We start from the raw sequence: 16,946 nt of genomic DNA on the forward strand, positions 1-16,946 counted from the left end.
CCCCCCTTCCGCAACTTTTCTACCTGTTTTTGATACAAAATTAAAGCATTCTTCAAACAAAGAAAGTTCGATAAATTTTGTCTTTTCTAATTTTGATATATGACTGACAAATACATTCCCTGCCTTTTGGTTATTTAGGATCTAGCACTAGGTACATAAGAATACACATAAAACAACATTGTATTTCCCAATCCCAGTGTAATGTCCAACTCCCTTGGTTACCATTGCACACTTCGTACCTCCTCAAAACTGCTGAAATAATACAAGATTCAACACAATAAAGCGAGGGCCACAGCAATGTTGTAAGAGTTACGCACTCCGAGAGAGGATGATTACATTTTAGCTTGTCTTAACTCAGAGTAACATAATGTAATTCGGCAGAAGTTTTACGCCCTCACTGACTCAGTTTAGATCATATAGGAGGCGGGCTTCAACCCTGCCTGACAGGACCAACCTACCCAGCTGAGAGTGATACAACATCAAAGGAGAAAGTCTTGAGAATCGAACTCTGGTCTCTTGCATGTGTGACAGCGAAAAGCCTTATTGCTAAACCACAGATATTGATAGCTTGTCTCAACTCAAGTGTAACATTAACACAATAAAAGGCAAAGGGAAAGAAAAAAGGCGCGGAAAATAGAAAATAATTATTGCTGATGTTTGGCTCAGTACTCATTTGAGCAAAGAGAAGCACATGGACACAATGAAGGCTATTTAGCAGAGGGAGAAAAGTAAAATTGAAAGACAAAAAAAAACAACCAAGAAAGAGCAAGATCAATGATGAAGAACCTCCCAGTGGCACCTTCAACTATCCACTTTCCCTTGTTTGAACTCAGAAAACAGACCAAAACCAATTTTTTTTAAAGTGAAAAGAAAAGAGGAAAGATAAGAAAGGTCAGTGTAGCCGTGACAGGCCAATGAGAGTTGTCTTCACGGCGGTACCATAACTGGTACATTCAGTGAGAAAACTGGTAAATCTTTCTGTCTATCTCTCGTCTGTCTGTCTTTTTGACCGTCTGTCTCTCTATTATCTACAGACAGAACAGACTACGGGAGAGAGGAGAAGCTCAAATAAGCATAAACAACGTTTTACCCCCAGGGGCAGTGCCACTGACTGTAGTGTCTTTAGTCCATTCCCAAAGGGGGGACATTTCTCGTTCAAGCATAGTAGAATTAATTGTAAATGGGCTGACTCATGTCACGCTCATAACTGCCTGATCTACAACAGGGAACTGCTGCTTTTTCTTTCCTGATCCTTACTATTGTCATTTTCCTCTACTTCTTTTGTATGTTTGTCAATCTCTTGTGACCTGCTATTTCCGGGGTGCCTTGATAGTCAAAGCAGACTTTGTGCTGTTGAAGCTAGAGAATGAGCAGTCTAAGTCTGATTCCCTGTAAAGACTTCTCTGTTGACACCCACCCCTTGGCGCTCATATGACCTTATGCAGTTGCGAGCGCCGTAAAACCCTCTACTATAATAAAATATAAAAAAACAAGGTTTCGGTATTGTCCAGTGAGAATACCAATGGCTCTGTCTTAGCACCATAAGTAGATTTGAGAGTGTGAAACTCCTCACAAAAATCTATTGTAGAACATTTCTGAAAGAACACAAAGCTGTGATGTGGACTCATCCACCCCAGTTATGAAAATGTAACACTTTCACACTTGGAACATGAAAAAGTACATACAAGGAAAACAACAATACAAGATATTCGTTTGTACTGCACTGGCACATTGGTTTGTTGGTTGACCACACACACACATACACACACATACACAAACATATACACGCACACACACACACATACAAACATACATGCATGTGCGCACACACACATATACACACACACGCACATACACACACATTCTATCACTAATGACAATGATAAAGTAGATATTGTTATCATATACAAACATATTATTTATAAAACAGGGGAGGGGGGGGGCACATGGTATGTAAGCAGCAATAATTTACATGGGAAGGAGCAAAACGCTACACTCTAATCCAGTACTGTCGTAACTCCGTATGAAGTCATATCTAACAGTGCACAAAAATGCTCAAAAAGGCTTTGGAATCATTCCAACCCTGCAGAAATGATAACTTTTCATCCTCAAGAGAGGAGCAGAATAGCAACAAAAACAAATGAACAACAAAATTTTTGGTATCTTTGAGAAACAATATCATTCTCTGAAATCCCAAAGTTTGACAAATGCATAAATTTGCAAATAAATCTATATTGGCTATGAATGCAACCTAGTAAAAGGAGGGGAAAAAAAACATGCTTTCTGTGCAGTTCAGTGGTAAATAAAAAAAATCCCTGTAACCAAACGACCATATCTTATTCTTCAGGCAAAAGAAACCAAACCAAGTAAAAATTAATACAAAATAACAATATGAAAAAATTTGACAATGTGACTGCTGGAGTTGTATTCACAAAAGGAGATGGAAAGAATGAAAGTGAGACCACAGAAGTGAGAAAACAGGAGAGAGAGAGGGGGGGGGGAGGAGGAACAGAATTCATTTTTAAAATCCCCTAAAAACGACAAGACCAAGATCAAAGAAAATGATAGGTACATAACAAAACCCACAACATTTCACAAACATTGCGTAAACAGACTGCCATACCTTTAAAGTTCTTCACCATGCCACGACGCATCAGGGGCAGAGAAAGGGGAATGAAGTGTTCGTGGCTACACACAATGCGAAGGAACTCGAACTTGAAGTCATGCAAAGCCTGGACAAAGAGGAAGAGGCATGGTTTTGGTTTGAGGAGAAAAAAAAGCACTTCGACACGATTATTACCATACAGGGCTAAGAAAGAGCAAGACTGACAGACATACAGATATGACTGAGGGACAGAAAAGATGAAGGACCTTCCAGCCGCCCATGCAAAGAAGAGAGGGACATCATGAAAATAGCCTGTTAAGATGAGAGACATTCAACGTACAGGCTGTGGTAAGATAAAAAAAAGCAGAATATAAGTATAAGATGTGATAAGATAAGAAACAGATTGTGATAAGATGAGGGACATAAGGATCTGATAAGATGAGAGACATTATAATATGAGTATGAGCATAGGATGTAATAAGATGAGGGACATTATAAGTATAGGATGTGATAAGATGAGGGACATTAGGATCTGATAAGATGAGATACATTATAAGATTAGGATGTGATTTTTAAAAAGACAATATAAGTACAGGATGTGATAAGATGAGGGACATTATAAGTACAGGATGTGATAAGATGAGGGACATTATAAGTATAGGATGTGAAAAGATGAGGAACATTAGGATCTGATAAGATGAGAGACATTTTAAGTTTAGGATGTGAAAAGATGAGAGACATTATAAGTATAGGATAGGACATGATTAGAGACATTAGGATGTGATAAGATGGGAGACATTATAAGTATGGGATGTGACAAGATGAAAGATGATAAGTGATAAGTAAAGGATGTGATAAGATGAGAGACATTATGAATGAAGTAGAGGGGAAAAAGAAAAAAGGAGAACATTTAAACAAGCACATGTATAGAATACCTTCAACACAAACATACCCACATCACAGTTCACACATAATATACACACACAGACACACACACACGCACACATATACACACACAAACACAGCACAAGACAACAAACAAACCATACCTTGCTGTCTCCTGGGTTGAAGTTCTCTATGTACTTTGACACCAGTCGAAACACATAGCCTCTGTCCATAAGGGTGAAACATTTCTGAGGAAAAACACATAATAAAAGGACGTAAATGGCAGACAAATCTTAGCTTGATTTTCCCATGCCTCCACAAAGAAATAGTCTTCGTTTTATGGTGATCAGATACAGACAGACAGAGCAGAACGGACTATCCACACCTCTAACCCTAGAAAGCAGTTTTTTTCAGGAGAGAGAAAACTTTTTCATTCTTTTAACAATTATACCTACATTATGTATCTTTTCTTATTTGTTTTTTTTTACTTTAAGGAAAATTCTCTGCCCAGGGTCTATGGCCCATCAAGACCCAGAGTCAGCTTTCCGGTGGGGGTTCAGGGAGCTAAGTCCCCAAAGAAATTTCTGGATTTATTTTAAAAAATCTCTACTTGTTTTTCAAGCTAGGAATAATAAATGTATTCTATTTATGCTGAGGGCCCAAAATGGAACATGTCTACAAACTGATAACACAAAAAAAATAATCCATTGCAAAAATAACCCATTGCCCCTTAGGTGTCTCATGTGTCAACTTGTTTTAGTTTTAGTAAGAGTTTTCTGGCACTTGCAACAAAATAAGGACATATAAGTGCTGAAGACAAGAGGTGTTACAAAAGAGTAACAAACACAAAAATGAAAGAAGTGGGATCAGGACATCTAGATGTTTGATAGGACAAAAGGAGCAAATCACACCACAGCATCTGCCAACAGTCTACTACCTCACCTTGACAAAGTGTGCCAAACTGTTGTTGGCATTCTTGGTCTCTTCCTTCCTCTCCTTGTTCTTCTGTATCACATGTAGGGTGACCATGTGCAGCAAGTTCTGCAGCCGGTACTGGCACTCGGGGGAGAAGCACTCATTACGAGGCATCTGGGCAAGTATAATTCAAACTATAAGTACAACAGCCATGCCTTACAAACCATCTCAACAGTCTTAAAGCCCCTTCTATTATGCCAACTATTGACATAGGTCAGTCACATCTTTATAAAACGAATAAACAGTCTAACTTCCCACTTCCCCCTTGTGTTTGGTAAAATACTAAACTGACATTGTATAAGACGACCACAAGTCTAAGACAAACCACTTTTCTCCTCGACAACTGGAGGATGTCTAGGATAATTTCAACCGCATCAAAGTAAAGTGAAACTGCATGGCGTATTTCAGTTTTACAGCGCTCCAAACTGGCTACGGTCAAAAGAGAGCGCAAGACACAAGTTGGTTGTTTTCAAGTTTGTTCATAACACAATTTGGTTTTACTTTGCAAGTCGAAATGGTCGATGTATCTAAAAAATTATTATAATAATCCATTCTTAAAATAATAGTAATTTACATTTTCCTAAAAAGACCAATAGCCTTCATAAACTAACCTTATCCCTAAAAAAAAAATTTATATAAAAAAAATAGATAAAAAATAATAAAATATATATCAGTGAAAGCACCTTGATCCTGTCTGTGTCAATGAGATACAACGTCATGCTCTTCAGCAGGACCTCAAAGAAAAACCAAGCGTGCTTGAGAAACCGGGTCACCACCAAGGGGTCAGCATTGGCTGGCCGGAGGAGGGAGGTCAGGTGTTTGGAGAGCTCCTCATGAACCGTACGCTGGGACTTGCTCGTCTTGACAGCTGGGTCTGGTCGGAACATGTACTGAGAACACAGTGCAATTGACACATGATTAACAGATGGGATCTAGACATGGTGGGAGAGATTTAATTTTTCATTCTTTCATTTTCGTCTACAAGGCAGCACACCTGTCCCACATCCAACAATTGCATCTCCCCTTGACACTTTGTAATATAAGAGGGCAGAAAAAGTGAAAAGTAGATATCCTTCCATTTAATCATTTCTGAATTGGTTTTACAGCATTTTTACAGCATCCCCCCCACCCCTTTGATTTCTTAAAGTGTAGTTATAGGAAAACATCTTTAAACAGCTTGGAAAATGGAATGGTCCAAAAACGTTTGAGCATAATAAGCTCCTCATTAACATTTTCACACTTGAAACCTTTTTTCCACTCACCTTGACATACTTTTCCAGATAGTCGCATTTCCCCTCGTCATGGACTAGGGACACCATGTGGATGAGCACTCTGAGAAAAAACAGAACACCACACAACTTAACTGTCACTCTTTCTTTTACTTTGCACTCTTAGGTTCACAAAGTGATGTGCATATTGTGTTTGATTGTGCAGTGAAAATACATGTATGAGTTTCTGCTTATGTGCTAGTATTAATCTAAAGAGCATATTATGTATGCACATTCATGCACATGTATCTTAAGTTAAGATAAAGGAATTATACAGCACAAATTAAGCTGTATTGTACAGGAGCGAGGGCTATAGAAATGATGGGCATTATCGATATTACTATAACTATATCTATCTGGTGGAGCGGTTAGTGCGCTCTTCTCAGAAGCGGAAAGTCCGGATTCGAGCATCAGTTTGGATACAATTTTTTTCCGCCCCTTTCTGCCCACCCAGCAGTAATGGGTACCTGACTTCAAGTTGGGGAAGTAAAAGCGGCATGGAAAGGAACTGGCCACCCTACCACAATATGCCGAAGGCCCAGGAAGTTGTCTCACTAACAAGGCAATCCCCAATGTCCGGATAGGATGTGGGAACAACTTTTTTTTTTACCTATCTGGAATCCATTCACAATTAATCAATACAATAGCTGAAAAAAAGAACATAGCAGTATTAACAGTAGTAACATCTCGCTGGGATCCACTCAAGGCTGAATTATGCCCTGATTTTAAAAAAAGAAACATAGGAGCAGTTAAACTTGAAATGCAGTTCAAGAAGAATTATATACAGTCAAAATTGTCCGATACCATCACCCACTATCAAGGACACAAGTGCTTGTCTTAGGCGCTGGACAGGTGGCCACTGAGCAAGTTCAACTGTAACTGCTAAATTGTACAACACAGAATCATCATCATCATCATCATCACTATCATTAACATTAGTATCATTAACACCATGATCATCATTGTCCTCATCATTATCATCACCAGCAGCAGCACAGCACAGATCCTCACACCTCCATTATCATAACCAAAAATATCATCATCAAATCCTCTCTCTTCTATTCATATCAGCAATCATTGGGGGTGGGGGGTGAGGAGAGGGGAGTTGGTTTGTTTCTCTTTGACCCATTTGTAAAATTTCCCTTCAATACATCAAAAAATCACAAGGGGCTATACAGCATGGGCTAAAGAACACAGGTGTCGACTCACTACAAAAAAAAACAAGCCCTGAACTTTTGGGACCAGATGGAAAGGAATGTACAGGGATTAAAAATTTACGGATTATATAGTAGATTACATCCTGTATTAAAGCTTTTTAAAATTATCAATTGCAATATAACATGCACAAAGAGATTAGAATACACAACTGTTTTAAATCCAGAAAATCTGCATCTGTATAGAGTAGACTGACCTGACAGAGTTGACTGCCACATCCTCACTGACTGTCCGAGCACACAGTTGGAACAGCTGGTTGAGCAAAGTGGGCAGGAACTGAACGTATGTAGCCACCTCTACTGCCAGCAGGGACTGAAGAACAAGTGAGAACGACATAGCTGATACGCAAAATTTACATATTTTCAAGGGTTTACTTTGAGTAAATAAACTACACATCGACTCAATTACATCCGTTTAATGCAACGGGAGAGGGAAAAAAACAACAAACAGAAACAATTGAAGGAAGAAAAAAAGTAAGACCTCCCATTGAGAAGTGAGAAAAGAGAAGCATTTTAGCTTGATGATGGTCATTGTCGTTATTTATCCAGGATGATGGTCATTTAGTGTTAAATAATAAAGAAAGATAAGAAAGATAGACAGAAACAAAAGAGGAAAAGAAAATGAGTAGAACCAACAATAGGGCACTCTCCAAACACCTGCTCTTCACATGGGAAAGGCCTTGTATTCAACGGGAGCAACTATTACTAATCAAATATTAGTTCAACTTAGACATTCCTGCCAAAAGCAGTAAGATTTTAACAAGGGTTTATGGACAGTGACCAAAAATACATTTACACTCACATTGATAAAAAGGGACCTATACCCTCATATTGTGGGCCAGCTGTTCAGATGTACTTAGTTCAAAATTTTGAATAACATTTTTTTTTTCTGGTTCCATGGCATTGGTTGCATCAGCTCAACAAATATTTGGTTGAAATTCATACTATACTTAATGTTGGTACAATTTTAAAAGGATAAACACTTTTATTTTTCTACGGAAAAATTTGCTTTCTTAGCTAAGAACAGCTGAACAGCTTTCCATCAAAATTAAAATGTCTGGGCAATCGTGTATAGTACCAAAAGAGGAGAAAAAAAGAAGAAAGATGTCACAATGGCACACTTCAAACACTCCGCTTATATCTGGAATTGAAAATAATTTTTTTAAAGTACAGTCAAAATTGTCCAAGACGGCCACCCATTGTTGAGGACAAAAGCAGTTGTCTAAGACAGGTGGACATCTCAGACAGCATCATTATGTTATAAAATCCAGCAAGGTAAGGTGGGAAGTGGGAAATGGTTGTTTGACCAGGTGATTGTCTTGGACAGGTGGCAATTAGAGCAGGTTCCACTGTACAAGGACAGGTGTGTAAATTTCCATCGAAGCTCATCGAGAAAACAGGGTTCTACATGCAGCATAACCACAAAGAAGATAACTAAGCATAATCCAAAAATGTCTTTTGACAGCATACATTATCTCAGCATACATTATCTGACTGGCAAACATTAGTAAAAGCAACCAATTTCTATTAGAACCATTCATATTCAACCCAAGCGTCATGAACATAGCACACTTCAAGCACACTATACTCATCACGCAGGGTACAAAAAAGGTAAGACATATATAGAATACAATAGGAAATGGCTGGTTGAGGGGATAACTTAATGCTGATTAAAATAACTTGAAAGAAGAGGGAAGAAATGTTTACTATCAGTGTCCTCAATCCAAACTAGAATTAAATTTGACATCTATACACATTTAACAAGCAAGAAAAAGCCAGTGTACTTGAAATATAAAATGTTATATTTGGCGTTTTTTAAAAAATAATGAAATGAAATAATGTCCCAACAAAATTAATCTCAGTAGAACAGTGTACGTGAAAAGACCAATACTTTAAGATATCTGGGCAATAAACAACATTCAATGCTCATCCAAGAAACATAAAGAGGAAACAATCAGACCATATGAAACAAAACAAGGAACACTGGGGGGAAAAAATGTAAAGAAACACACAGTGGTAAAGTTTACTACAAGAAGGGTGTCTGTTCCAATTACAACAAAGACGTTGAGTTTGAAGTTGAGTTTGGGTAAAGAGAAACACATCGACACAATGAGGGTCTTATAGTAATAGGAAGAAGCAAGACAGATAGGCAGAAACAAAAGAAGGAAACAAAAGAAGTAGGACCTACCAGTGGCGCCTTCCAACAACAAACAAAGATATTGACTTCAGGGACATCATAGATTATGGTAAAAGAGGAAGGTCTGACAGATGGCAGTGGTTATTTTATTTTTTTTATTTTTTTTTTTGGGGGGGTGTGGTTCAAGTAAAAGTTTTGCAATACTTATAATACAATCAGGTCATACAAATACTGAAGATTAAAGGTGTTGACAGAAAGAATAACAAACACAAAAAAAGAAGGAGAGATAAGGGCAATAGATCTTCGATATGAAAGAAATATTTTGTATAGATCGTTTACTTTTCGCTGTAATCACTTTCAATATTAAGGAATTTGGCACTTCTTTTGCACAGAGGGGGATTGTTTTCATTTATTTTTTTTTTAGAAATATTATTTTGCCCTGAAAATTTGCTTTCTGCTGCTATTACTTTTAACATTGAGGAATTTGATGCCTCTTCCGCACACAGAGGTGTGATACAGTGAACAACCTTTTACCATGATGCTGAGGCAGCATACCTATGACAAATGGGCCACCGACCTACTCTATATGCCTGTAAGAGGACACATTTCCCCAGCAAGAAAACTATGCCCACCAAATTGAACGACTGGGTTTGACTGAGTAAAGAAAAGTACATTGACAGAATAAATGTTATTTAGTGCTGGAAAAGAGCAAGACCTAAAGAAAAAAATAGGGCAAGTACTAAAAGTGAGACCTAACAGGGACACCTCCGAAACAATTTTTTTAAAGCATCCAGGTACAAGAGACTCAAGATATGTCTGTAAAATTATTGTGAATGTTTACATCCCCTCCCTCAGACCCCTAATCAATACAGATCATTTAGTAGACTGGCTGCTTCCACCCTGCCACTCAGGACTAGCCTGGACAGAGTGGGATTGGTTTCAGTAAGAGTTTTACTGCACTTGCAACCCAAAAACGTCATACAAGTGCCAAAGATTAGAAGTGTTACTAGAGAGTAACATACAATAAAAAGAAGGAGAAATAATGACAACAGGAGGTCAATAGGAAAGAAGGAGCATATGATACCACACCAGAGCGCCTGCCAACCACACATTCAGAATCTTATAAATGCCAAACCACACCAGAGCAGCATCAAGATGACACACAGAGATGCTTGATAAAATACAATAACTTCTCAAAGCAGGACTTGATTCCATATCCTCTGCACGAGCCAGAAAAGAGCCTAATCATTATACAAAAGATGCCAGTGCTAAAGAAAAGGATTCAATAACAAAATAAATAGCGAAAACTTCTAAGCCATGACACATTAGCTGAGTCTGTTGCTACATATGCTACTGTGTAAAGGAGTAAGGAGTGTGAATACCAAGCATTGCACTGGTGTGTCTGGCAGTTGTTAGTATGCCTTCTTTTCACATTTGCTGTGAAATCTTGGTTAGTGTGCTACATACATTTTTAAAAACTTTATTAGCATGCTATAACTGCAACAGATGAATGTGAACAATAACCATTCATAATGTACACAACACCAGGGTGAGAGGCTATTGATTATGAGAACAACTGGTCACTAAGTTACAACAGGTACAAGCAAACATAATACAAACTAGAACAGTCAGCCATAAAAACTCAAACAATAAAGTATAAAGGTGAACAAAAAAGAAAAATACATTCCTAGCTCACAACAACATTGTGAAAAAACAAGTAAAATTATCAAAAGGTTTACCATACACGAGGAGAAGGGCCTCAATTTTTTTGTTGCTACTTTATCAGCTGTAACTACAACTTTCATGTAATGGTACTTTGACTATCACCACTGAGACAATTTTATCAATAATAATTGGGAACTGAAGAACAATCCGCTTTGACCTTTTTAGCTTGGGTTAATTTCCTAGATTTAATAGGTTGTTTGAGAAAAATTATTGATGAGGAGATGTTGATCATAAACATTAATTGAAGAACTTATAAATTGTTGACATCAACCTCATTAGACCTTGCAGATGCTATTTATTAAAATACTCAGGACAAGCAACAACAAAAAGAATGGTTGTCTCAAATAAAAGCTCATAAGAACATAATAATATATATGTGTCACAACGCTGTAGCATCAGGCGCTTGTCAATTTTTGGACTATGGAGCTGTTGGCATCACCTTAAAATGTGTTATTTGTTTTACTCACCTTAAAATGTGCTATTTGTTTTGCTATCGATGAAAGGAATACCTATCCACCTTGAAGAGAAGCCTGGTGTTTGAGGTAAAATTAGTGAGAAGAACGGCCTCTAAGGTGTGGTAACTTCCAAAACTTGAGTGTCTTTGAAAACTACAAATTTACTCTTTTTGAGGCTCTGATCACAGGTGATCATAAAATCCATGTAGAAATGTATTTTTAAATCGACATAAAAGGTCTTGAGTGAAAAAGGGAACCTTAAAAAAAAAAGTGCCCAGCAGGAAGAAAATGACGTTTTCTTTAATTTCATTATTTTGACGAGTGCCTGATTTCACCATGATGGCTCCCATTTTAAAAATCAATAATTCAACCACTAACAAAAACTCACTCTTTTTTGCCTCACCCATCCGCAAAATTCTAGCAGAGACGTGTTTGCCACATTGTGGGAAGAATTTGATAACCAAATAAATAATTTAAAAACTTCCAAGCCATGACAAGTTAGCTGCATTCTTGCTATTCTTCAAACACGCGTTTCTCGAGTATGGTAACTCCAACTCAAGTCAAACAGAAACAAAGCAGTCACTAACATAAAACCAGGCTAGAAACCAGGCTAAAGTGCACAGAAACACACACACACTATACCTTAACCCCATTAAGCAAGGACTGTAAGTCGTTGGGCGGGGTCAGCAGCCCGTCCCCTGGGGGACTACAACCTCCGCCTCCGTTCTCCAGCTACAGTAGGCCAGAGGAGACAACACAGGCAAACAGTGAATGGGCAAAACAAAAACAAAAAACCAAAGAGAGACCAAACAGAAAAGAATTCCCCACCCACCCCAAAAAAAAGAATACCCAAAGAGTGAACAACACGAAAACCCCCAAAATACCCCTAAAATTTCCAAAACTGAGCAACAGAAAAGAAAATCCATTAACCTTCCTCATCGGTCCCAAAAAAGAAGAAACCAAAGAGTGACTACACAGAAAAAAAATTTTTGTGTGAATTTATAGAAAAAAATTCAAAGAGAAAACAGACGGCAAAAAAAAGACAAAGAACTTGTTTCAAATTGTAATAGTAAAAAGAAGTTTTAGAAAACTGGATCACACACCCCCCCACCCCCACTAAACACACACAACAGTAAAGGAGACCTATATGCTTCTACGTTTGTAATACGCACTTGATGATACATTCTGTATATATAATATGTTAAAACAATGCAACATCTACCATTGTTAATGTGCAGAGATCAACTGGAAAAGGAGCAAAAGAAGTCAATAATCTGGGGGGGGGGGGGGGGGGGACAACACATTTTATACAGAAAAGAAGCTTTTATGTAGATATGATACGATACAATAATATTGGATTCATGCTCCTGTAAATGCTGTAAGGTTATTTAAGAGGTGGACTCTTACATTTTCACATATCCATCTCTCAAACTTGAAGGAACCATGTGAGCAGAAAGCCTTAAATCCTCCACCCACCCCCCCCATCCCCCCCACCAACCAAAGTTCAAGGACACTCCATTTGGAATTGAAACCAGGTTTGAACTAATGTCCAGCAAAATACCCTTGAAGTTACTGGTACATCCGCATAGGGTAGCTTATTAAAATACATATGTACTGTTCACAGAAGATAAAAACATGAAAAGAAAAAAAACCAAGAGTCTGAGGAAAAATCCCCTCATGGCACAGAGACAAAGAATCTAATTTCTACAGGAGACATCCTGTTGCCATCTCTAGGTTTAGTTGTCTGACAATGCATAATATGCTGATGACAATCCATACGAAGAGAAAAACAGTGTTAAAAACCCCACACCAACAGTTAGAGAAGTGAGCGGGTAGGAAAAAGACCCCCCAAAAAAGTACACGCAATTCGCAGAAAGGAGAAACCAATCATATTCAGCTACGCTCCTTCTCAAGCGACTGAAAGGACTATAAAACTCTTGGTTTCTAAAACAGATCAATGATTTTTTGGGGGGAACTTATTCAATAGTTTTGTTCAAATTCAATTGGCGTACACATTTCAACATGGGGATAGGACCTTGTTGTTTATTTGTATTATCAACCCTGCAGCCTTAAGTGGTTTTCTTTTCCAAAACAGAAAAGTGAAATCAAACTAAGAACCTGAGTTGGGTACTATATCACAATATATCTTCAGCGGTTTAGGGGGGGGGGGGTTGGTTCAGGGCAATAAGATGAAACTAAACATCTGAGACAAACAGTCCATCTTTAACCTCTTGTATAATTTGCTGATGAGAATGCAAATCAAACACCTGAGCTTTATTATTTTGTTTAATTTTAGTAAGAGTTTTACTTCACTTGCAACACAATTGGGTCATACAGCCCAGAAGATTAGAGGTGTTACAAGAGAGAAACAAACACAAAAAAAGAGGGAGAGAAAAGGACCATAGACATTTGATAGGAAAGAAGGAACAAATCACACCTGAGCTGAGTAGTCCACTATATCTTTCATAACGTTTTCAGCTGAAGAAAACTTCCACGTGAGCCTGCATGGCAAAGGCAATGAGTGCCCCCTCCACCATTTTGTGACCAAAGTTATGAAAGTGTAACCATCACATGCAACCCAATCATAAACACTAGGCAAACAGGCACTAGTAATGATATGAATATTTCTGAAGAAAGTCCACTATAGGAAAAATAGTGGTAGGGGTCTCAGCCAAAGCTCCAGGTTGTGGGGGGGGAGGGTTTAACGTTAGTCTCCAGCATTGTTCATCACACACAAAACACGAAAGAATGAGAAATAAGGGGAAGTCAGTAGAAATACTTGACATACACTAGCAATGGCTTGGGTACTTCTCATGAGAACCGTTTAGATCAATTTGCAACACAGAGATATGTGCAAATATGAATGGAATTTATTGCTTTCATTGTTATTATTATTAAAGACAGTTAGAAAGGGTTACTTGCACTATTCATCACAAACAAAACAAAAGAGAAGAGGACATAAGGAGCCCTGGAGAGGAACTTTTGAAAAACAGCCCTAACAAAGACATGGGCTTTTTTCTTTTAAGGAGAACCATCTCTGAGAATTTCAGCCAAAACACCAGGTAGAAGGTAAAGACAAATCTCAATGGGCTCCTGCATTATAGATCACAAACAAAGCCAGTTCAAGAAAACAAGGCACAATGTACAAACTTGACAAGGTCTCAATTCTAAAAAAGAGCCCTCACTAGAAAATGTAGCACTTTTTTAGAATAAATCACCAAGTTAAGACTGTTTAGATTGGGTTTCCAGAACTGTTCATCGTTAACAAAGCGAGGACTGATAAAAAAGGGGCACACAATTCCGACACGTTTCACAAATAGTCACCAGGGTTGTTTCTAAAAAGAGTCCTCTCTTGAGAATGTAGCACCAGTCACAGTTATTCATCACTCTGCAGATATTGACAGTCCTCAACAAAAGAAAAAAAGCAAAGAAGGGCACTCTCACCTTGATCTTGTTCACGTTGTTCATGTCTATGGCCAGGCCACCACCAGACTCCACTCGTTGGCAATGGACAAAAAAGTTGTGCAAATGCTGATCCTGTAATAGAGAATGTAGGACGAGTGGGAGTTTAGAGTGCATTCAGACTTGTATTACTGTCATTTTAAAAAAAGCAAACTTGGGTATATAGTAGAAAATATTTTTAAATCGACCAAGTTATGCAACTCTTCTTCACCCATTTGGTAACATCATTATGTCTAAAACTGCAGGACAAATGCACACCATAATGTAGCAATGGACCCATAGAGCTCAGGTGTTTGAGTCCCCTAGACTCAAGGAACCAGGGCTCAAAGGGTTAATTCACTTCAAGTACCTGGGTGCTGAAAATACTCTAATCATAAAAACATAAAGAGTACCTTCATGAATGAGCCTCTCTGAAGACAACAGGCCTTATAAAGTAGGAAAAACAGTCATATACGTAACAATCAGTCTCACTGCAGATGGAAGAACCATCAGTTGACCACCTTTGATATCTAGCAGGGGAACGCAATGAAGGCAAAGAAGAAAGTACCAAAGTACCTGGGTATAAACAGTGGAGACCAGATGGAGCCGAAGTCGGAAGAGCGGTTTTCCTCCGTCCACCCATTTCACTTCTGAGCCAGCAGACTGCAAGAGAAAGCAAACAAACATTGTACGATTAATGGGACAAAATAATCAAAACATTAAAGAATACAACAAAAAGTGAGGGAAAGGAGGGAATGAAAGAATGAATGAACATCGGGATGTAAACAGTCAAACAGTACTCATGGCCAAACTACACAGCATAACATATTACTATCAAATATCCCCAGCATGAATACATAAGTACATGAATGAATGAAAGAATAATACAAACGAATTAAAAAATAACACAAATAAATAACTGAAAACTTGAATGAAGATGACTTTTTCTACTATGAGGCCTTTTGATTAATAGATCCCCCAAAAAGTAACAACACACTGTCTTAATTTTCAGGAAAAAACAGAAACATAAAAAAAATATATAAAAATTAGGTGGATTTTTCAATTCATTTCAAGCATCGACTTTTCCAGACTAATTACTATAAAAACAAGAAATGCAATGTAATATATCCATGTCATCTCTCACAAAAATACAGTACTCGGAGGGTTTTTTTTCTTTGCACATGACATGAATTTACGATTTTAAAAGAAATTTGGAAACTTTGGAAGTTGCTACTTGAATGTTAAAAGGGTTGTACACTACTGCATGGAAACTCTTGACACAGAGCAACTCAAATCGTATATTCAAAACTTTTACCAAAAACAGTATGAGCAAACTGTGAAACAAAGAGTGTCTGAAAAAACTTGGTGCACAGCAAATAAAAAATTAAAAAATGAGTTCAGTTCTAGTGAAGTATTTGAAGACTTACATGATTTTCACGCGCCTCGACAAATATTTATAAAAATTCTTTCACATGCCAAGACATACTTTACATATCAAAGTTCCTACTGACACAACTCAGTAGAGAATAATGAACCTAGATATAAACCTAAGGTCTCTCATTCAATGTCATGACAGATATTTTATATCCAAGTCCTGAACAGCTCACCTTGCTGGAGGACAAAGTGTCGTAGTTGAGGTACATCAAGGGGATTGAGCTGGCCACAGGAATCACACGCTCACCTGTGACAACCCTGGAAAAAAAAAAACACCTCCAAATCGTATATGTATTACATCCATATCAACACAACATGGGTCATAAAGGTAGCATGTGCATTGACCCTGTGGGTGGTTGGTGGGTGCCTCGGTGTGGTTTCTTCCTTTTCTACCAAACATCTGAAGTCGTTATCTCTCCTCCCTCTTTTCTTTGTACGTACCACCTCTAATCTTTGGTACTTATATAACCTATTTGTGCTGTACTTGCCTGAAACCCTTACTAAAACTAAAAGTAAACTTTGACCCTGGACAAAAAAAACAAGTAAATGTATTATACCTCTATTTCTGCAACATAGATCAAACAAGTAGGGGTGCTGCATCAAACTGAGGTTATCCAATAGGGCAAATACAAGTTGTGTTGGACACATTCCGCATAAAGACAAAAACACTCAATAAGATATCTTCTTCACACGAAAATGAACTCAACTCCTCCCATGCCGCACACCAAACACCAAAAGATGAGTTGAGACAGTCAAACCTGCTTTACGGCCACCTGTATAAGACAATCACCTGCACTATTGCCCCCC

At 38.0% G+C, this 16,946-nt stretch overlaps 1 protein-coding gene across 1 annotated transcript in view; it reads right to left on the reverse strand.

Moving 5' to 3' along the window:
• The window catches only part of LOC101858958 (dedicator of cytokinesis protein 9), a gene marked incomplete in the record, with an annotated part of 134,470 nt that overhangs the window by 64,398 nt on the left and 53,126 nt on the right, over positions 1–16,946 (reverse strand). Inside the window, 10 exon segments of the mRNA XM_035971558.1 lie at positions 2,624–2,732; positions 3,655–3,738; positions 4,433–4,579; positions 5,149–5,355; positions 5,728–5,797; positions 7,145–7,260; positions 11,907–11,996; positions 14,709–14,801; positions 15,282–15,368; positions 16,313–16,397. Coding sequence (XP_035827451.1) covers positions 2,624–2,732; positions 3,655–3,738; positions 4,433–4,579; positions 5,149–5,355; positions 5,728–5,797; positions 7,145–7,260; positions 11,907–11,996; positions 14,709–14,801; positions 15,282–15,368; positions 16,313–16,397 — 1,088 coding nt within the window.

The sequence above is a fragment of the Aplysia californica genome, unplaced genomic scaffold (assembly GCF_000002075.1).
Source record: "Aplysia californica isolate F4 #8 unplaced genomic scaffold, AplCal3.0 scaffold00461, whole genome shotgun sequence".
Classification (NCBI taxonomy): Eukaryota; Metazoa; Mollusca; class Gastropoda; order Aplysiida; family Aplysiidae; genus Aplysia; species Aplysia californica.